The sequence below is a fragment of the Gadus macrocephalus genome, chromosome 17, assembly GCF_031168955.1.
Source record: "Gadus macrocephalus chromosome 17, ASM3116895v1".
NCBI lineage: Eukaryota > Metazoa > Chordata > Actinopteri > Gadiformes > Gadidae > Gadus > Gadus macrocephalus.
The window spans coordinates 8253752-8276436 of NC_082398.1; the positions used below are offsets into that span (position 1 = coordinate 8253752).

The window sequence follows — 22685 nt, forward strand, 5'->3', positions numbered from 1 at the left end:
GGCTGGACACGGGGCTAATTAGCGTGAAGCCAGCTGCATTCCAGCCATGTTGCTGTGCATCGCATGTTGCGGTTACATACCCGGACCGTCAATTGGCTTTTTTTTTTTTTTTTTAATCTCTTTCTGTCTGTCTCTGCCTCTTCCACTCTCGCTCTCACTCACTTTCTCCGTCTCCCTCTCCGTCTCCTCTCGGCCCATCCCTCTCTCACTTTTTCAAAACCCTACACTTGTTCCAAAAGTTCCTTCCAAATCCCTCCCCTCACCCCTCTTTTTCTCCCGCTCCATGATGACGCACAGTCGTCCTCTTGAAGACCACTTCCCTCCCGCTCTGATCCCGCTCCCCCTGGGGGAACAAAGCCCCCCCGAGACAAACGGTTCCTACCCGTCGCCCCAGTAAACAGTGAAGTGGACCCACAATGCAACACAACGCCTTTGACAATTAACGCATCCCACACCTCTTATTCCTCTCTCGCCGTCACAGACGCACTGCCTCTCACCCACTCCGACACAGGTTTGACGTGGGGTGACGGAGGTAGTGACGTCGGTGGCCGTGGGAGCCCATTCGGGGCCCGGGGATCCCGTGCGGATCGACCTCATGTTTTTCCTCCTTTCTTCTCTTTATGAACTATTCTGGGTACGCAGTGGGGTTCATTTGAATCGCCAACATACGTGGTTCGCCCTCCAACCTTTTCCCTCTGTTGCCCCTTTCTATTCTACTCCTCCTCTCTCCCCTCCTCCCTCCATCGTGGTGTGGAGGGTTCAGGTGGCTGAAGCAGACTCAGGTGTTTTCTAAGGAGAAAAGTATTTTGTCCCTCCTCCCTCTTACAGACTCCTAACAATCCACTGACTGGTTTCACAGAGGTATGCGTCAGTGTGTGTTTGTGTGTGTGTGTGTAGTTTTATGTTGTTGTCTGTTCCCATGGCAGTTATCTGTTTGAACCGAGGAAGCTTCCCCTCATTTAGAGAGAGTGTGTGTGTTTTTGTGTGTGTGTGTGTGTGTGTGTGTGTGCGCATGTGTGCCTGTGTGTATATCAGTCAGCATGGAAACGCAAAACAATGCCATCTTTGATCTGATGCCCAACACACACAAACAGACGCGAACAAACCCAGCGGTTTTCCTCATTAAGTAGGTGTGTGTGTGTGTGTGTGTGTGTGTGTGTGTGTGTGTGTGTGTGCGTGTGCGTGTGTGGAGACGGTGTGCTTAGGAGTCGGGGTGGCCGTGGATCCGTTTGACCCGGGCATTGCTCTGGTCCGACCAGGACACAGACGGGTCTAAAATACCCTGTATCCTCGCTTTGTTCAAACAGGCCCGGACGTGAGGGGGTGAGGGGCTGGTATTACCGGCAATACACCCTCCTATATATATTTATATATATATTCCACCCATTTTTCCAAAATGCTTTTTAAATGCCTCACATAGGGGGAAGTTCACTTTGGGGGTTCAGCAGCTAATTTCACCGTTGTTAAATTCAAGCCCTGGATATATCCTTAGCCAGTTAGCGTGAAACTTGTCTTTGAACTACAGTAAGTTTACCGTTACCTGTCTGAGGAACCTGAGGGCTTAATGTTGTTACGGTTGACATGAATGGCGCTGCCACAAGCTTTACGGTTTATCCAAGCAGGTTCCACTTCAGGTGATGTTACGTTAGATTTAAGTTTCAGTCAGCGGTCTGTATTTGCATTCCTTCAAGTTCACATAATTGAAAGCAGTCAGGGTTTCCCACAGGAAGAGGTTTAGTGGAGGGGGAGATGCCTCTGAGGAAGAGGCAAGCAGTGGACAAGCAGTAGGGCTGTACCCTAAAATTGTAATGGTTGAATTATCGTTCAAAGTAGACTCTCGTAATCAAACAATCGTGGGTTGGAAGCATCATGCGTTATAATAGCACATGACAGAATTCCTCCAACCAATCAGAGAAGAGATCTCCTGATTGGTCAGAAATGAATCAGGAGTGGTCTAAAAGCTACGTCTGATACAACACAGTCAACTGGGAAACAGATATTCTAACATTTCACTCTCTTATCCCGGAGTGAAATTGCCATTTATAACAAAGATGATGTCATTTCTCTGAATGTGTGTTTTTATTTCCTTCATTAGAAGCGCTAGATTGGCGAGAATTTAATAAATAATAAACAGACTGAAATTCTGGCCCTTTATATATACCATCTTGGTTATTCTAACCTCTGTCTATCTGTCTGTTTTATGTCTGTCCGTCAGGCCCAGGTGCAGCGATCATTGGACAGCTCCACCTCCGTACATCCCAGGGCCCTGATTGGCCGACGCATCAGGAAGGAGTTGTCGTTAGGGGCGGGGACCGAGAGTAACGGACAGGGGGGCAGTCCACTGTCGGAGCAGGACTCTGGGATCCTGGACGTAGAAGATGATGAGGAGGAGGAGGAAGAGGAGGTGAGGAGGTCAACACCCAAAGTGGTCGCATTTTGTTTTCCTATGTAGATCATCCTGTCAATTATATTCAATTTGTTCATAATTAGTTTAGCATCTCAAAAAACATCTTCTTGTCGCTTTGATCTCCCTAATCAGAGAGAACCCAGATGTGGTTGAAAATCTGTTTGAGAACAACCAATCAGTGATGAGCTTGGGATGTGTACACAACATCTCACCGATTGGTCCACCGCCAGAACACCATGCTCTCTGAAGAAGACCTGACCCCCAGAGTGTCCTGCTCCCTGATTGGTCCACTATCAATGCGGCCTGCTCACTGATTGGTCCACCATAATAGCACCTGCTCCCTGATTGGTCCACTATCAATGCGGCCTGCTCACTGATTAGTCCAATATAATAGCATCCTGCACCTTGATTGGTCCACCATAATAGCGTCCTGCTCACTGATTAGTCTGCCATGATAGCATGATTGGTCCGCCATAATAGCATCCTACTCCCTGATTGGTCCGCCTTATTAGCATCCTGCTCCCTGATTGGTCCACCATAATTGCATCCTGCTTCCTGATTAGTCCGACATAATAGAATTGTGCTCCCTGATTGGTCCACCATAAAAGCATCCTGCTCCCTGATTGGTCCAGCATGAAGAATCATGCAACCTGCACCAGAGTGCGGCGTCTCCATCAGTGCCTGGCATGGCCCGCCGGGCGCCAAGGTCGTTAGGGGCGTTAAAGTGGCGACGCATTGTGCTGCTCTGCCCCGAGCAGAACTCCCTTGTTTTGATGTTTGTTGTTGCAGGAAACACCAACGCCAGATCACACACTCTTAGAGCAATCACACAGGACGCCGTGGCCCCATTGGCCCGTCCACTTCCTGAGAACTCTGCCCAGCCCGCTCCTCTGGAAGTCACCTTGGCCCCCAACAAAGGCCTCACCCCCCCCGGTTGCCAAGGTTACGACCTTGTTGGCGGCGATGCCAGCCAGAGAACCACCCTGAGACGCACACATGCACACACGCACACACCCGCACACACACCGACGTATGACCGGGGGTTGCTCTCTGCGGCGCATCCCATGGGCGTTGATCATTGTTGTGGAACGCGCGTGTGTGCGTACAAGCGTTCATATGTTCGGTGTTTGGGATCAAAGCTGGCATTGTGTTTGTTTCAAATGATTTTAACAGGGCACACATTCCAACAGGGCAGGATGTGTGTGTGTGTGTGTGTGTGTGTGTGTGTGTGTGTGTGTGTGTGTGTGTGTGTGTGTGTGTGTGTGTGTGTGTGTGTGTGTGTGTGTGTGTGTGTGTGTGTGTGTGTGTGTGTGTGTGTTCGTTCCAAGGATTGGAAGTTTCTGGTAACAATGTACCAGACCAATACGACTGCAATTTACAGACTAGTAATGCGATACATAAACAATATACTATATATAATGTGTTTGGCGCTCACTGCCTTTAGCCTTTGAGGCTTTTGAGACTCAAAGAAGGAAAGACTTTAACTGTGCTAAAGGACTAACTGATAAAGTACAGGCTGTTGCTGTGATAAAGGAAGGACACTGCTTGCTCACCGCCGCGCGGCTACCGCCCTGATAACCGCCTCGCTGCCGGAGGGCTCAGCGCGGCGGTGTGAAGGGCCAGGCCTTTTCAGATGCGGCTGCTGCTGCTGCCGCCGGGCGGCTGCCGCCAAAAGTTTCGACACGGGGAAAGCTGAGCGGTAGGGCAAGATCTGTGCGCGTTCACGTGGGCGGCAACCGCTTCGTGGTCAACAGCCGCTTTTGTAACCGCCTCCCCTCTGCCGCCCTTCCCTCATTGAGATGTATGGAGGCCGCGAGTTGCCGCGCGGCGGTGCGAAACCAGCTTAGCTGTGATAAAGGCTTAGGACGGACATAGAACAGACTGGGATCAAGGTCAGGCTAGCCTTGTTCACACTGTAGCTGATATAAAATTGGCTGTGATGAATGACAAACTAACGAATAATGATGGACTATCTGCGTAAAAACAGACGGTTGTTGGAATCAAGGACGCAGTGTTGCTGGGACCAGCTGTGGGAATGGACAGACTGTAGCTGTGATAAAGGACCAGCTGTGATAATGGACAGACTGTAGCTGTGATAAAGGACCAGCTGTGAGAATGGACAGACTGTAGCTGTGATAAAGGACCAGCTGTGAGAATGGACAGACTGTAGCTGTGATAAAGGACCAGCTGTGAGAATGGACAGACTGTAGCTGTGATAAAGGACCAGCTGTGGGAATGGACAGACTGTAGCTGTGATAAAGGACCAGCTGTGGGAATGGACAGACTGTAGCTGTGATAAAGGACCAGCTGTGATAATGGACAGACTGTAGCTGTGATAAAGGACCAGCTGTGATAATGGACAGACTGTAGCTGTGATAAAGGACCAGCTGTGATAATGGACAGACTGTAGCTGTGATAAAGGACCAGCTGTGATAATGGACAGACTGTAGCTGTGATAAAGGACCAGCTGTGATAATGGACAGACTGTAGCTGTGATAAAGGACCAGCTGTGATAATGGACAGACTGTAGCTGTGATAAAGGACCAGCTGTGATAATGGACAGACTGTAGCTGTGATAAAGGACCAGCTGTGGGAATGGACAGACTGTAGCTGTGATAAAGGACCAGCTGTGAGAATGGACAGACTGTAGCTGTGATAAAGGACCAGCTGTGGGAATGGACAGACTGTAGCTGTGATAAAGGACCAGCTGTGAGAATGGACAGACTGTAGCTGTGATAAAGGACCAGCTGTGGGAATGGACAGACTGTAGCTGTGATAAAGGACCAGCTGTGGGAATGGACAGACTGTAGCTGTGATAAAGGACCAGCTGTGGGAATGGACAGACTGTAGCTGTGATAAAGGACCAGCTGTGATAATGGACAGACTGTAGCTGTGATAAAGGACCAGCTGTGGGAATGGACAGACTGTAGCTGTGATAAAGGACCAGCTGTGATAATGGACAGACTGTAGCTGTGATAAAGGACCAGCTGTGATAATGGACAGACTGTAGCTGTGATAAAGGACCAGCTGTGGGAATGGACAGACTGTAGCTGTGATAAAGGACCAGCTGTGATAATGGACAGACTGTAGCTGTGATAAAGGACCAGCTGTGATAATGGACAGACTGTAGCTGTGATAAAGGACCAGCTGTGAGAATGGACAGACTGTAGCTGTGATAAAGGACCAGCTGTGATAATGGACAGACTGTAGCTGTGATAAAGGACCAGCTGTGATAATGGACAGACTGTAGCTGTGATAAAGGACCAGCTGTGATAATGGACAGACTGTAGCTGTGATAAAGGACCAGCTGTGATAATGGACAGACTGTAGCTGTGATAAAGGACCAGCTGTGATAATGGACAGACTGTAGCTGTGATAAAGGACCAGCTGTGATAATGGACAGACTGTAGCTGTGATAAAGGACCAGCTGTGATAATGGACAGACTGTAGCTGTGATAAAGGACCAGCTGTGATAATGGACAGACTGTAGCTGTGATCAAGTGCAGACTAGCTGCAATACTGTTCAGACCAACTGTGATGTAAGACAGACTTTCAAAGTGAAAAGGGACAGACAGTTTGGGATGATAGAAGATAGAAAATAGAAAACACTGAACATTTATTTCAGTGCTTTTGATGGTTTATGCCTGTCTGCCTGTTTGTCTGCCTGTCTACCTGTGGATCTTACTGTCTACCTGTCGGTCTGTCTGTCCTTTAGATACCAGGTGCTCAGGACTTGGTGGACTTCTCTCCGGTGTATCGCTGTCTTCACATCTACACAGTCCTGGTGAGTTCTACTGTATTGTACTCTAATGTAATGTAATGTAATGCTATGCTATGCTTCACCCTGAAACTACGCTCCCCTACCCTCATAACCTTTCACCAAGACCCCTCCCCCCATCACGCCATTGGTCACCTCTACCCTCACACTCGCCCCCCCTGCCTCCATGCTGGTGCAACTCCCCGGTCCATCCAGCGGGCCGGGATCAACAAGAGTCGGATGATTCTGAGTCTGATGGAACCCGATGGAAGTTTATAACGACCAGGCAGATGTGGAAAACGTGTGCGCTGTAATGATATCTTGCCGGGGTGGAGAGAGAGAGAGAGAGAGAGAGAGAGAGGGATGGATGGACTGTAACCGTACAAGGCAGAAGAGGGGAAGAGAGTGAAAAGTCAACAGGTTTTACATAACATAAGAAGGAGTTTGGTGCTGTAAGAGGACGCCTTGAATCTGGCTTCTCTCCCACCAGATTGACACAGAGAGGTGTGTGTGTGTGTGTGTGTGTGTGTGTGTGTGTGTGTGTGTGTGTGTGTGTGTGTGTGTGTGTGTGTGTGTGTGTGTGTGTGTGTGTGTGTGTGTGTGTGTGTGTGTGTGTGTGTGTGTGCTCGTGCACCCAACTGGCTGGGGTTGTGACCAGGTTAACTCTGTCCCAGGGGAGAGTGTGTGTGTGTGTCGGGGCTCTCCTAGGGGACAGGAAGTGCATGAACCCTGACAGGAAGGAGAAAGTGAGTGTGTGGGGGGAGGGGGGGGGGGAGGTTAGAGAGAGGTTACGATAGACCCAGCAGTCACTCCCATTTCATTCTCACAGAAGTACTAATAGTAGAACTAGTAATAGTACCTGTATAGTCCTGACTACTACTTCTTCCACATGTATAAAGTGCTCCAGTCTGGTTTATTTTCCCATTTAGTGTTCTTGTAGGAACATCAAGAATGTATTAGTCATGCATGCACACTCTCGTTTCAACAGACACAGACACACACACACACACACATACACAAATATGCGCGCACACTACACACACACACAACATGCACGCACTCGCAGCATTTATTTATACAGTAAACTTGGATGTTCAATCCATTCTGCAATCAAGACCTGCTTTCTCTTGTGCTCTTTCTCTCCTCTCCCTCTTCATCCCTCTCTCCCTCACTCTCTTTTCATCCCTCCTCTTTTCCTCTCTCGCCTCTCTCTCCTTCCTCCATCTCTCCTCTCTTCTTCCTCTTTTCATCCCTCTCTCCTCTCTCATTCTCTTTTCGTCCCCAACTTCTTTACTCCCTCCTCCTCCTCCTCCATATTTACAGTGTATTCACTGAGCCGTGGAGAGTGGCAGCAGGCTTAAACAATCATCCTTTGTTAACCAACTCACTCACGCACATACACACACACACACACACACACACATACACACACACACACACACACACACACACACACACACACACACACACACACACACACACACACACACACACACACACACACGTGCGCCGTGGCCGCGTGGCGCGCTGGCGGGGTTGTGATGAATGTAAACATGGGCATTGGGCCCAGGGTTTCCAGACTAGCTGGTGGAGCCGCGGAGGCTGTGAGTGATGGATGATGCGGAGATCGCTTAGCTGCTCTGATGGAGCCAGGGATTCCTTCACTAGCCGGGCAGAGGACAGCCATCAATCAGGCTTCTCTCTCTCTCTCTCTCTCTCTCCTTTTATTTTTGTCTTTCGGTCTTTCACTCTGTTTCTCTCTCTCATTCCCTTTTTTCTTTTTCTGCTTTTTCTGCTTTTTCTCCTTCGTCCCTTTCTCCTTTCTTTCTGTCCTACTGAATCTGACTACTGGTCAGATTCCAGGAAAAAGTATCCTGCATCAGACCAGAAGGTACGGCTCCGAGTCTCCAAGAGTCACCGCTTCAGTGACATCTGGGGATCTTTATAATGTGCAGAGGATGTGTCATACACCTGGACTGATGTATGGGAACCTCGTCGTCTCATCTGTCCCAAACTAACCATAAGGCGTAGCAGGCGAGATAAGGCGGTGCCCTCTGTTGCCCTGATGTACGGTTTTACAGTTTGGGGAGTAACGGGTAAAGGCTTAGTTATGGTTCCACGTTGACGCAACGCAAGGGGGTTTACAGACTCATTAGGTCCTCACTGACCCTCCTTGCGTCCACCGCGAGGGCTTGACGTGCGCCTCCCAAAAATTGTAACCATGCGTCCAGGCGACGCAGCTGCATGGGCTGTGATTGGTCCTCTCACTAAAACCCGACGCAGAACCGAAACGGGCTCACGACTGCGTCGAAGCGTCCGCTTGGTCATTGTGTTGTCGCGTTGGAACCATAAATGAGACTTAAGCTTGCGTCGCGTACGGCAACGGCCTCTTTTGGCCACAGCATTGACGCCGAGACCCAGAGTGGACATGCGGCTGGGACGTAGAGACCCAAGGCTGCTGTTGAGGCATATCTTGGCCTTAACTTGAACACTGTTTTAGCCTGGCAGTGTCAGGAGGTGGGGTCGCTGACTGAGCCATGATCTCACACCGCCTCTGGTGGCTTATCTCTGGACAGGCTACACACTTTAGACGCTGGTCTGGAGGACTGATAGGCCAGGCCCTCTGCTGACACACACACACACACACACATTGTGTGGAGATATAAGAGGACTCTGTTATTTCAAGTCAAAGGGTAGGAAATAGGTTTGTGTGTGTGTGTGTGTGTGTGTGTGTGTGTGTGTGTGTGTGTGTGTGTGTGTGTGTGTGTGTGTGTGTGTGTGTGTGTGTGTGTGTGTGTGTGTGTGTGTGTGTGTGTGTGTGTGTGTGTGTGTCCATATTGAAAGTCAGTAGAGCAAGGCCAGCCACAACTGCACAGCAAACCACAGTAGACCATCAAAGAGTTGATAATAGACCTGAACTCTACCTCTCTCTCTCTCTCTCTCTCTCTCCGCCACCCTCCCTCCCTCTCTACACTCCATCATGTCCATCCCATGATCCCAGGCTATTTGTGTCTCCTCTCTTCTCCCAGTCTGTGGCTGGGACTCCAGTCTCAGTCCTAACAGCCCATTATGATGTCCTTCACCAGGCCGGCTGGGCTGGGTCCGTGCCGGGTGGTTCTCCAGGACTGGGTGGTTCTAGTCTAGGACAGGGTGTTGGTTAGCAGTCTGTTACTGGAGGGTCCTGAAGGCCCTGAGGTGTGGGGAGCGAGCGAGACAAGGAGAACGTGCAGGACAGGTTGTTGACGATGTGGCCGAGCACTTTGTCCATCCCTCCCCCCCCATCAGTCCATTCATCCGTCCATCCATCCGTCTCTCCATCCCTTCATTGACCCAGGAATTACTGGAGGTACCAGTTCACCACGCTGGTGTATGCGTTCCATTCTTGCCCAAGTCAGTGGGTCACAGGTTCTAACCAGTAGGTTGTGGTTTTATTACCAGTGGTGTGTGTTTGTGTGTAACCAGCAGTGTGTGTATGTTTTAGCCAGGTGTGTGTGTGTGTGTCTTTGTATGCGTACGTTGCATCCAGGTTGTGTGGATACAACAGTGTGTGTGTGTGTGTGTGTGTGTGTGTGTGTGTGTGTGTGTTCTAACCACCAATGTGTGTGTGTTGTAGGGTTTGCGTGACGTCTTTGAGAACTACTACAGGAAGCAGAGGAGGAAACAGGCACGGCTCGCCCTCCAACCACAGTCTAACATGGTACGACCCTCACTCACTCTGTACTGGGCACCCATGTGACGACGCACAGCTAAAACCTACTAAAGCATGGCCGAGACGTTTGGTTTAGTACTTGGTTCTCCTTGAGCACCTCTTACCTGTCACTCCTTGAACAATAAACCCATTGAGAGATGTTCTGTTGCTCTCTCCCCTTCATCGTTCTCTGTCCGTCTGCCATTTTGGCTGTATGTATATCCGTCTGTCGGTCTCTGTGTGTCTGTCTCTACATCTCGTTGGCTCTCTTTCTGTCTGTCTGTCTCTGTATGTCCATCCATCTGTCTTTTCTTTCTCGGGACAGCATGAAACACTGGAGGGATACCGCTGCTACTTCAATCAAATAGTGGGGTAAGAACCAATATCCATCTACCGGTCTGCCTGTCACATCTCTGCCCATACACAAGTCTGCCTGTCTGTCTATGGATGAGACCCTGTTGATCCACGAGTGTGTAAAGCAGGACCCTCTGTGCAGGTTCTTTGTGGTGGAGGACCACATCCTCCACACCACTCAGGGACTGGTCAACACGGCCTATGTGGACGAGCTGTGGGAGCTGGCCCTGTCCAAGACCATCGCAGCCCTCAGAACACACTCTGTGAGACCAACCACACCCACGTAGAACACGCACGCACGCACACCCACACCCACAAAGACACACGTAGAACACACACACACATAGAACACACACGCACGCACACCCACAAAGACACACATAGAACACACACGCACATAGAACACGCAGGCACATGCACAAAGACACATAGAACAAACACACACATAGAACATATTGACGCGCGCGCGCGCACACGCGCACACACACACACACACACACACACACACACACACACACACACACACACACACACACACACACACACACACACAGACACGATATGTATATATAGATAGATAGAACACACACACATAGAGCACATGCACACATGGAACACACACACACACACACGCATATACACACACTAACTGTGTTGGTGTCTCTCCAGTCCTACTGTGACGACCCCGACCTGGTACTGGACCTGAAGAACCTCATCGTCCTGTTTGCTGATACACTGCAGGTAGGTGTGTGTGTGAGGGAGTGACAGATATGGTATCTGATATTGGCTGTGGTGCTCAGGCGGGGGCCGTGTCCAGCCAGGTTCAACCTCCCAGCAGTAAACCTCCTGCAGCACCACCATGTTACATCATACGTAGGGGGAGATACACTGTGGAGACCACTAGTCCGTCCAGTCAGGTGGTGAGTTGAAGGTAGGTGGATAGGAGGATGAATTCCTCCTGGGATTTAGTGTTCCTGAGCAACTTTCTCATGTTTTCCTCTTCTCTCCTGTCTCCTCATTCATGTGTTTGTCTCTCTGTCTCTCTGTCTCTCTGTCTCTCTGTCTGTTTGTCTCTTTCTCCCTCTGTATGTCTCTTGTTCCCTTGCGTCTCTCTCTCTCCCTGTGTGTGTCTCTCTCTCTCTCTCTCTCTCTCTCTCGATGTGTGTCTCTCTCTCTCTCCCTGCGTGTCTCTCTCTCTCTCTCCCTGTGTGTCTCTCTCTCTCCCTGTGTGTCTCTCTCTCTCCATGTGTTTGTCTCTCTCTCTCTCCCTGTGTGTCTCTATGTCTCTCGCCCAGGGCTATGGGTTCCCAGTGTCCCAGCTGTTTGAGCTGATGTTGGAGATGAGAGATCAGTATGGAGAGATCCTACTGAAGAAGTGGACACAAACCTTCAGGTACACACACACACACACACACACACACACACACACACACACACACACACACACACACACACACACACACACACACACACACACACACTTAAACGATAGTCATGTCAGCGTGCCTGTTTCTCACTGGGGTCATGTGGAAAGGTCACGTGTTTGTGTGTGTGTGTGCACTCAGACTGACCTTGCCCCTTACATAGTTTAAAGGGACGTGGTTGGTTTATGGGTGTGACAAACAACACACACACACACACACAAACACACACACATGGTGGGTTTGTGGGAAAAATGTTGGTTTTTGAAGTTTTATGAGCAGCTAGAGAGAGGAAGTGTTTAAACCAGACCAGAGCACTCCCAACACCGCTCAAAGAGTGTGTGTGTGTGTGTGTGTGTCTTGCGTGCCAATCGAAGTCCATTGTTTTACCACCGCTTCTGTCCAAGGATTACAGTGGGAATCCGTCAAACACACACACACACACACACACACACACACACACACACACACACACACACACACACACACACACACACACACACACACACACACACACACACACACAGATCTGAGTGCAGGCCTTAGGAATGTGATGTTGTGTGTAAGGCAGAGAGAGGGAGACCGACCTGTATGGAACGTTTGAACATGAGGTGTGAGATTTCCAACAGAGGGGGGTCCAACCACAGGCACTAGTATGACCCCCTACTGTGTGTGTGACCTCCAGTAACTCTGATGTGGCCAAGGCTTGAAAATGAAAATAATATGTTCTCCCTCGGTCCTCTCTTCTTTTTCCTCTTCCCTTCTCTTTCTTCTTCTCCTTGCCCTCCTTCTTCTCTTCCTCCTCTCTCCTTGTCTTAACTCCTCTCCTCCTTTCTCTCACCTCTTCTTCTCTCTCCTCTCCTCTCTCCTCCTGTGGTGTTTCTCCTCTTCTCTCCTCTTCACTCTCTCCTCCTCACCCGCTCTCTTTCCGCTTCTCTCTATCCTCTACCCACTCTCGATTTCCCCACTCTCCTCTCCTCCCCTCTCTCTCTCTCTCCTTCCTCTCTCCTCCCTCCTTCTTTCCCTCCCTCTTTTTCCTTCTCTCTCTCCTTCCTCTCTCCTCTCCCTTCATTCCTCTCCCTCCTCCTTTCTCTCCCTCCTTTTCCCTCTCTCTCTCTCTCCTTCCTCTCTCCTCCCTCCTTTCTTTCTCTCCCTCTCTCTCCCTTCTCTCCTTCTTTCTTTCTCCTCCTCTCTGCAGGCAGATCCTGGACCAGGACAACTACAGTCCAATCCCCGTAGCAACGGAACAGGAGTATAAAAACTACACTTCCCAGTTTCCCTTGCAGGACCCGGAGCTGGACAAGGTACCCAGCCCTCCGCGTCGTAGCACAAACACAACCATGCACAACCCTTTGGTTCAAATCAGACACACGACTATACACAAACCTTTAGTCCATATCAAAGACTAAACTATAACCAACCCTTTATTTCAAATCACACTCCCACAACTATGCTCATCCCATTAGTTCAAAACACACACACACACACACACACACACACACACGCGCACACAAGCACAAGCACACAATTGTACTGTCTATAGAGGGATTGATGGAGTGGGAAGGAGGGATGGGAGAACTGTTGGATTGGGTAAAGAGGGATGGATGGAGAGATGAGGGATGAGCGAGGGATGGTTGATTGGTTGGACTGGCATGGACAGGAGTTCAGACCAAAACTTCCACTTCATGTCCACACTACACCTCGCCAGGGTCCGGGTGGAGGCCTGGGTGGTGCAGATAGTGGCGGTTGATGGGTGGAGGTGGGGATGGATGGATAGAAGGGCTCGCTACGCGGCTGTCTCAACACTTACCACAGTATCCTGACCTTTTTTTTTTTTCTCTCCATGATTGGGTTCCCAGGCTGCGTTCCCCAAGAAGCTGCCGTTCTCCGAGCTGGTTCCCAGGGTCTACTGCCAGATCAAAGAGTTCATCTACGCCTGTCTCAAGTACTCTGAGGACCTGCACCTCAGGTATAGACGCACTCATGCGCACACACGCCCGCACGCACACAGACACACACACACACACTGTAGTGATCAGGACGGTCCACCAATAGTACTACTTCACGTGATTCAGAGCTATTCTCTCAACTTGTTCGTACAGAAAGTGCATTTTGGTTCACAGCAGTTGGACTTAAAACCTCTCTCACTGGTGTTAAGTTGTTTTCATGAAATCATGGAGAACACACACACACACACACACATGCCCGCACGCACACACACTGACATGTATCTGGTTGTAGCTGTGGTTGAGAAGTATGCTGATCCAATATTCACACTTGAGACCCTGATGGTGTGTGTGTGTGTGTGTGTGTGTGTGTGTGTGTGTGTGTGTGTGTGTGTGTGTGTGTGTGTGTGTGTGTGTGTGTGTGTGTGTGTGTGTGTGTGTGTGTGTGTGTGTGTGTGTCTGTGTCTGTTATTCTCTGAGGAGTGGGGGATGTATCGGTTTGTATTAATTTTGATACCTAAGAGCCCTCGGAAAATAAGATACCCTTGCACACACACACACACACACACACACACACACACACACACACACACACACACACACACACACACACACACACACACACACACACACACACACACACACACACACACACGTCCGGATGCAGACTGGACAGCGGTGGGTTCAGGCTATTGATACGGCTGACCTCTGATCAGAGGTCAGAGGTCAGCAGAATAGGCGGAAGTGTTTGCGTGTGTGTTTTAAAGTTGAGGGTGTCCAATTGCACATGCTTCCTGGCAGTGTAACTGCTGATTGTGTTGCCATGGCGATGGTTGTCGCGGTGATGAGGAGCAGGACACCGCGTGAGGTCCGTTGTCAGTAACGGATAACGGATGGCGAGAGAGAAGCGCTTTCCACATCCGTATGCACTTCTACGACTAGCCTGGAAAACACACACACACACACACACACACACACACACACACACACACACACACACACACACAGTCTCTCTCTAAGGTCACACAATAAGGTCTTAGACAGTTGTTGTATAATTGTGAATATGGAGCCCAAGAAATGCTTCCCTGTAGAAATACTGGAACGTTAGGAATTCCATATTTTATACCCCACACAGACGTGTGTGTGTGTGTGTGTGTGTGTGTGTGTGTGTGTGTGTGTGTGTGTGTGTGTGTGTGTGTGTGTGTGTGTGTGTGTGTGTGTGTGTGTGTGTGCGCGCGCTAAGGTTCCAAGGACAATTTGCTGATTTAGTTGGAATGTGTTTTGTACCCACAGGGCTCTGGAATTACACACGCACACAGCTCCAGATCGTTACTTTAAAAGCTGGAATAAGAAAATGATCTGTGATTTCTTTCCCATCCTTTGCAAATTATGTTGACCCCCTCAGACTATGTGTGTGTCTACATATTATGTAGACCCCCTCAGACTGTGTGTGTGTGTGTTTTTGTGTGTGTGTGTGTGTGTGTGTGTATGTCTCCGTATTGTGTGGAACCCCTCATACTGTTTGCATGTGTGTGTGTGTCCTTGAGAGATTGAGTTCTCGCAGTTTTTATCATTGTTTCCATGGTACCTCTCGGACCAAAATATGCTTTATGTGTGTGTATCTCTACAGACAGAGGTACATTATATGATATAATGTGGTGTGTTGGAGTCCCAGAGAAAGGACCAAGTTCCTTACTTTAGGTCGGGTTGGAGTCCCGACTTGGGTACCAGAGAGACTGTTGATCTGATCTTAAATACATTGCACTTTCTAATCGGCTTTTTTAACTTTGCCTTTATTTTCAATCTATTTTACTCATATACTTCATATGTTTTCTTTTACTCATCTATTATATTATTGTATGACAATGTTTGTCATATGTTTATATGTGAAGCACTTCCTCGTATATGAAAAGTGCTATATAAATAAAGTTGCCTTGCCCTGCTTGCTTGTGTGTAGCTCTACAGAGGTACATTATATGATATATTATGATGTGTGTTTGTGTGTACCTCTGCAAAGGTACATCATGTAATAATGTGTTGTGTGTGTGTGTGTGTGTGTGTGTGTTGCTCTACAGTGGTGCATTTATATAATTATATGTTGTGTGTGTGTAGTTCTACAGAGGTAGATGACATGATACGCAAGTCCACCAACCTGTTGCTGACGCGGACACTCAGCCACTGTCTTCAGAACGCCATCAAGAAGAGGAATGTTGGCCTGCCAGAGGTGTGTGTGTGTGTGTGTGTGTGTGTGTGTGTGTGTGTGTGTGTGTGTGTGTGTGTGTGTGTGTGTGTGTGTGTGTGTGTGTGTGTGTGTGTGTGTGTGTGTGTGTGTGTGTGTGTGTGTTTTGTCCAACTTAAAAGGTGCTCCTAAAAGAACCTTACAGCTGGTTCCTTTCCCTGCCGTGTGTTGCTGTCTCAGGAACGACCCACCCCAAACACACTCGACCATGCACTTCCTTGGAAGCTCAGCAATACACCCGCCGAAACACAGTCACCACTGTGTTTCGGCGGGTGCAACTTAAATGGCGGGTCCAACTTAAAAGGTGCTCCTAAAAAGAACGTTACAACCTGAAATGATTTAAAACCGTGTGTTGTCCCTTTTTAAAATGGGCCAAATCCTTGCCCTGCCGCGTGTGGCTGCTTAATGCCTTCTCAGGAACTGACCCCCCCCCCCCCCCCCCCCAAACACACTTGACCATGCACTTCCTTGGAAGCTCAGCAACGCACCCGCCAAGTGTGGAGTCGATCGGATGACCTGAAAATTGAAGACAGACAGACAGACAGACAGGCGGACGGACGGACCGAGACTAATCTAATTATAGTTAGATAACTTGCCATGAAGATGCCAAATGATGAAAAGTGTCTGTTGTGTTGAGTGCCTTTTTAAGTGGGAAACTTTAGATGATCTATTTTAAATACTTCCACACACAAGTATTTAACATCTATAGTAAGTGACTAGTGCATACATCTCTAGGTGAAGCTTGTGTGTTATTTTAATGTGTGTGTGTGTCTGTGTCTGTGTCTGTGTCTGTGTCTGTAGCTGGTCCAGGTGATCATCAACTCCAGCCACCTGGAGCAGGCCTGTACCTTCCTGGAGGAGTTCATCTCCAACCTGACCAACGTGCCCCCGGACACGGCCAACTCCACCCAGCTGTACGGCACCTCCACCTTCAAGGTGAAACCCGCCTTCCTTTCCGGGAATCAGTTCTTTCAGTTCAGTTCACTATAACGATTCGTTTGTTTGATTCGTTCGTTTTGATTCGTTCGTTACGTCAGATTACGTAACTTGACAGGGAATCTCACAGGTGTCTGTTCTTGTCGTTCACCTTCGGGATTCGTTCGTTGGGAACGAATCGGTCGCGACCGACCCATCCCTACTGTACTCCTATAAACACCCCGTCTCCATGCCATGCTGCTGTGCTGATCGAAGCTGTGATGTCACTCTGGCCCCTCCCCCAGGACACCCGGCATGCGGCGGAGGCGGAGATCTACACCAACCTCAACGCCAAGATAGACCAGTTCTTGCAGCTGGCGGATTACGATTGGACCACCGCAGCGCAGGGGGGCGGAGCCATGACGCCCAGCGACTACCTGACCGACCTGATCACCTTCCTGCAGAGCACCTTCACGGTCCTCACAAACCTGCCGGTTAGAGCACACACACGCACACGCACTCGCGCGCACACGCACACCTACACACCCACACACCTTCACGGTCCTCACAAACCTGCCGGTTAGAGCACGCACACACACACACACACACACACCTTCAAAGTACTCACAAACCTGCCGGTTAGAACACACACACACGCAAACACGCACACACACACACACACACACACACACACACACACACACACACACACACACACACACACACACACACACACACACACACACACACACCCCTTCACTGTCCTCACAAACCTGCCAGTAATATCAGAGTAATGCGCACAATCACTCCCTGAAATATATCCCCAGAACATTTCAAGCATATTATGAGTAAAGTACATTGTAGTGCAGGTACATGTGAGCGTATACGCTCACATGTATGTGATGGAATCACATGTGTTTGTAACAGTGTGTGTGCGTTCTATGAGGTCTGCGTTGTGCGGACGTTCCCCTCAGTGTTGGACAATAGACCAGGGCTTCTTATACTGCAGGTCGGGAACCTAGGAAGGTTGTTGTGACCCAGCTCAAGGCGGCCTGACGACACACAGAACTCAGAAAAGTAATCCTTTCGTTGTGCTTCATAAAGACCTGAATCTATATCTATATCAGTATGGATAGCTGGAAAAACCACAATGCATCAGGTTTGTCCAATGTCGCTTCCACTAATCGATAATCTACGTACGTACAGATCTAAATCTGCGTGATGAGGAGGATTTCTTAATCGTGTAAGACAAATGGAATCACTTTGTCATAAAACTTCATCAAACATCATACACCGTTTAGATACATAAATAGATACATACATACATACATACATACATACATACATACTAGGGGTGTAAATCTCTGGTTTCATCACGATACGATATTATATCGATTCATTGGACAACGATACGATATTTGCCGATATCAAAAGTCTGCCGCGATACGATTTCGATTCAGGGGCATGCGATCGATATGAGACGATATCATATGCCCATTTAACACAATTTTATTTCTTTGCTCTTCCGGATATTTAAAACAAAAAAATCCATTTTTAATACAAATAATAAAGTGCCACATAATTGCATTTAAGTGCCAAAGGTTTTTTATGGCTTAAATTAAAGAGCCTGTAATGATCTTTCATTTTGAACGTAGACCATTCCCAACCTATCTGTGTGGATAGTTTTCTTCTAAAAACAAAACATCCCTCGGAATCATCTTGGCTGTTAAGATAAGCCGTCCGTGTTGCCAGATTGGGCACATTTTTCAGCCCGATTTGGCTACTTTTAATCACGTTAGGCTGGAAAAACGGGACATATGCCCAATCTGGCAACACAAACCGAAACTAGACATCCTCGCGCTCACACGTGCTCGCTGTTGCCTCGTTTAACCGGTGAATGGATACGAGCGGCTTGGCGCTTTGCGCAGAAATAGTTTCACAAACACCCGCGAAAGGAGATATATAATAATAAAAGGGTGTAATACTGCGATATGCATCGATGTTTGGCCGTTGCATCGATGCAGTTGGATCGTTCGCCAATCAATCGATGTATCGATCTACATCGATGTATCGTTACACCCCTAATGCATACATACATACATACATGCATGCATGCATACATACATACATGCATGCATACATACATACATACATACATACATACACACACACACACACACACACACACACACACACACACACACACACACACACACACACACACACACACACACACACACACACACACACACACACACACACACACACACACACACACACACATACATACATACATATTGTACATACTTACGTACATAATATGTAGTATATGGATGTGGAGGGATGTATGTTGTTTTGATATATAACAGCCGTACAATGTTGGATCTAAAAGATTATTATACATATATGCACCCAGGGAAGTGTCTCTGTTGTTAGGTAAAATAGAAATACTTTAATACCGTACCATGCAACCCTACCTCTATCAGATGACTGGCTTAGGACCACACACACACACACACATACACACACACACACACACACACACTCTCACTCTCGCAGTCAGGTTGGGTGAGCTTGTAGCGGATCAGCCTGGCAGATTAGCTCTAAGTCGGTTAGAGGCGATAAGGCTCAACACACACAGTGATGGAGCTAAGTGTTCTCTAGCCTCCCCACACACACGCATGCACACACACGTACAGATAGACACACACACACACCCTGCAGGGCCCCTTAAGTAGGTCAAGAGGATGTAAACACCTGACTAGCTGGCCCCCAGAGAGCAGCTGACCCTTCAGCAACGAGATAAGTAGAAGACTAGTAGAATATAATAGTTATGGTACCAATAAAGAATAAACTTGTTATGGTACCAATAGTAGAATATACTAGAGTTATAATTCAGATAGGAGGATATACTAGTTAACTATAACTAATAGTAACCTAATATAACCGATAGTAAAATATACAAAAGTTATAGTCCCTAGAGTTATAGTACCAATAGTAGATTATTCCAGAGTGGTCAAGGACCAACCAAAACTGGCTGGGTCGACTACCAACACACTCGTTGTTTTGGCATGATGTCGAACAACTAGTTGTGTTGTCATGACCTCAGTGAAAAGATTGATGTCTGGACTTCCTGTTGTTTGGGTGTGTCGTCATGACAACGTTCAACCGAATGATCCCTCCTTCCTGGTGTGGCCTGGTGTGGTGGCTGTCACGACTACAGTCCACAGAATCATCCCTACTTCCTGGTGTGTTTGCATGACTACGGTCAACGGAAGGATTCCTACTTCCTGGTGTGTTTCCTTGTTGTCGTGACCACGATCGACAGAATGATTCAACACTGACTTTGCTGACTGTTGAATTGATAGCTGTGCATGTCGTACCGTAGGGGATGCCCGTCGAACACGCCACGCTGCCGGTGAGTACACGCCTGCGTTGCCGTGGTAGCAGAGTGCCGTGAACTGAGTTGGCCCCCTCACCCCGCCCCCTTTGAACCCCCAGGATCGACCCTGTTAACCCTTGACCTTTTGAACCGTAGGGAACCAGACCTCAGCATGTGACAGGGGTGAGGCACGTCCGTCACTAAGTACTCGGATGTCTCCGTGTGGCCATTAAGTCACTCACCTATTGCATGCTGGGTAATGCCAGTCCCTGTCAGGTAACCCAACACTGCATATCTGCAACAGGGTTGAGAGTGTGTAACTAAAACGCATTCTGGGGTGCCTTGCTCCCTTGTGATGTGGTTGATGTGAAACCGGACACTGTTATGGTTGCCAGTGGTTTAAGCAAAGGGACACACATTTGCCAGCCCTAGTCGTATATTTGGTCTGGTTGGTTTAACCCATTTTTAATCTGCCACAACTAAACCAATAACCACTCTCATTGTATACTTGAATCATGGCAGCAGAGCATAGTAGTCTTGGGTCAATCTCCTGTACCTACTGCTGTATTAACATAGTCTGTACTTGTGTGTTTCAGTAGTCTAGAAGTCTCTGAGGCAGTGTGTGTGTGTTGTGTGTTTCTCTGTTTATTTCTGCACCAGCCAGTTCTCTGTGTCAGGCTGTTCCTTACATGTCCTTACCGGTATTGCTTCTTAACACGGATAAGCAGGCAGGAATGTCTCCAGGTCACGTACACACACACACACACACACACACACACACACACACACACACACACACACACACACACACACACACACACACACACACACACACACACACACACACACACACACACACACACACACACACACACACACAACAAATGCATTATTCAGTCTTATGTCATTAACATGAGAATGACTTTATTTAAATATATATTCACCTTGCCCACTGGTATCTCTCCTCTCTATTCTCTCTGCTCTCGCATCTCTCCTCTCGTCTCTCCTGTTTCCTCTCCTAGCTAATTGTTTCCAGTCGTGTGTTGAAATCAAAGACAAAGCTGCCCTTGTCACACACACACACACACACACACCTGTGTGTGTGTGTGTGTGTGTGTTTTTATGTCCTGTGTGTGTATGTTTGTGTGGGTGTGTTCAGGACATGTAAATAGAATTAACCCATTTCACGGTCAATCACACCACCTGGTCGTTGAACTCTGCTGTGTGTGTGTGTGTGTGTGTGTGTGTGTGTGTGTGTGTGTGTGTGTGTGTGTGTGTGTGTGTGTGTGTGTGTGTGTGTGTGTGTGTGTGTGTGTGTGTGTGTGTGTGTGTGTGTGTGTGTGTGGTCGGTCTGAGGTTCAGCATCATGTCAGAGGATATCCAGACACTAGAAGGTGTGTGTTACTTTACAAATGTGATCACATGTGCATACTGTGTGGGATAGATGTGTGTGTTTGTTATTTAATTTTTTTCGACTTATATATGACGTATTTTTGTTATAGTATATACACAGTGAGTGATTGTATAATGGATTATACTCTCTTACTACACTTGTATTACACTGATGATGATGTCAATGGAGGAGTACCCAGCAAATTCATTGCCACTGTTTTTCCTGAAGAATCCCACACACACACACACACACACACACACACACACACACACACACACACACACACCACTGATTATAATCATTTAAAGGTGTGTGTGATAAATGAAGGTAATTAAATGTACAGCGTCCGAGCAGAGGACTTGTGTTTATTGTTAAAACACTTAAAGGTGTGTATGTCTGACTTTTTGAGGGAGTGTGTGTTCGTGCGTGTGTGTCTGTGTGTGTCTGTTTGTGTGTGCAGGGCATCCAATCACAGATAATGAGTCTTCTAACCTCTACCCTGGCTGATCATTACATGTTTTGTTTGTGTGTGTTTGTTGTATCATGTGCATTAATTCAGGGTGTGTGTTTGTTCCGTTGAGTGGATATTTGTGTATGAGATCAATATGTAATTATAAAGGATGGAAGAACATTAAGCTGTTTGTGTATGTGTGTGTATTTTCTATTTTCATCCTCTTTTCCATATATTTTTCTCTAAGGTGGCTCTATGTCTCTCTCCCAGGTTAAGGTCTCTCTCTCTCTAACTGTAACTCTGTCTCTCTCCCAGGGTAGGGTCTCTCTCTCTTTGTCTTTGTCTCTGTCTCTGTCTCTCTCTCTAACTGTAGCTCTATGTCTCTCTCCCAGGTTAAGGTCTCTCTCTCTCTCTCTAACCTTGACTCTGTGGTACCCAGGTAGAGATCAGGGTAAGGTCTCTGATCCGCTCTCTCTCTAACTCTACCTCAATGTGTCCTTCTCAGGGTAAAGTCGCCCAGACAGCCTGCATGTCTGTGTGTAAGCACATCAGCAGCTCTCTGCTCCAGCTGCTGCTGGACCCGGACGTCAGGAGCGTCTCTATAGGAGCCCTACATCAGGTCAACACGGACCTGCTGCAGTGCGAGAGTGAGTGCCCACTTCTCCCGTCTGTAACTAGTGTAGTAAGCTGGATGACCACAGGGGGTGCTGTTGGACCACCATTCCTTCTGTA

The 22685-nt window shown here is 48.1% G+C and overlaps 1 protein-coding gene across 5 annotated transcripts in view; it reads left to right on the plus strand.

Moving 5' to 3' along the window:
* exoc6b (exocyst complex component 6B) overlaps nt 1–22685 on the plus strand; it is a 51050-nt gene that overhangs the window by 11807 nt on the left and 16558 nt on the right. For 2 of the 5 annotated variants that reach the window (XM_060035791.1, XM_060035792.1), the window contains exons 7-20: nt 2216–2404; nt 6123–6191; nt 9778–9861; nt 10178–10224; nt 10349–10469; nt 10876–10947; nt 11502–11599; nt 12826–12931; nt 13487–13596; nt 15686–15797; nt 16614–16748; nt 17033–17221; nt 20116–20145; nt 22459–22600. In XM_060035791.1, coding sequence (XP_059891774.1) covers nt 2216–2404; nt 6123–6191; nt 9778–9861; nt 10178–10224; nt 10349–10469; nt 10876–10947; nt 11502–11599; nt 12826–12931; nt 13487–13596; nt 15686–15797; nt 16614–16748; nt 17033–17221; nt 20116–20145; nt 22459–22600 — 1504 coding nt within the window. Of the gene's footprint in view, nt 1–2215; nt 2405–6122; nt 6192–9777; nt 9862–10177; nt 10225–10348; nt 10470–10875; nt 10948–11501; nt 11600–12825; nt 12932–13486; nt 13597–15685; nt 15798–16613; nt 16749–17032; nt 17222–20115; nt 20146–20265; nt 20995–22458; nt 22601–22685 lie in introns of those variants that run through there. The other 3 variants (XM_060035793.1, XM_060035794.1, XM_060035795.1) reach the window with 2 other exon arrangements.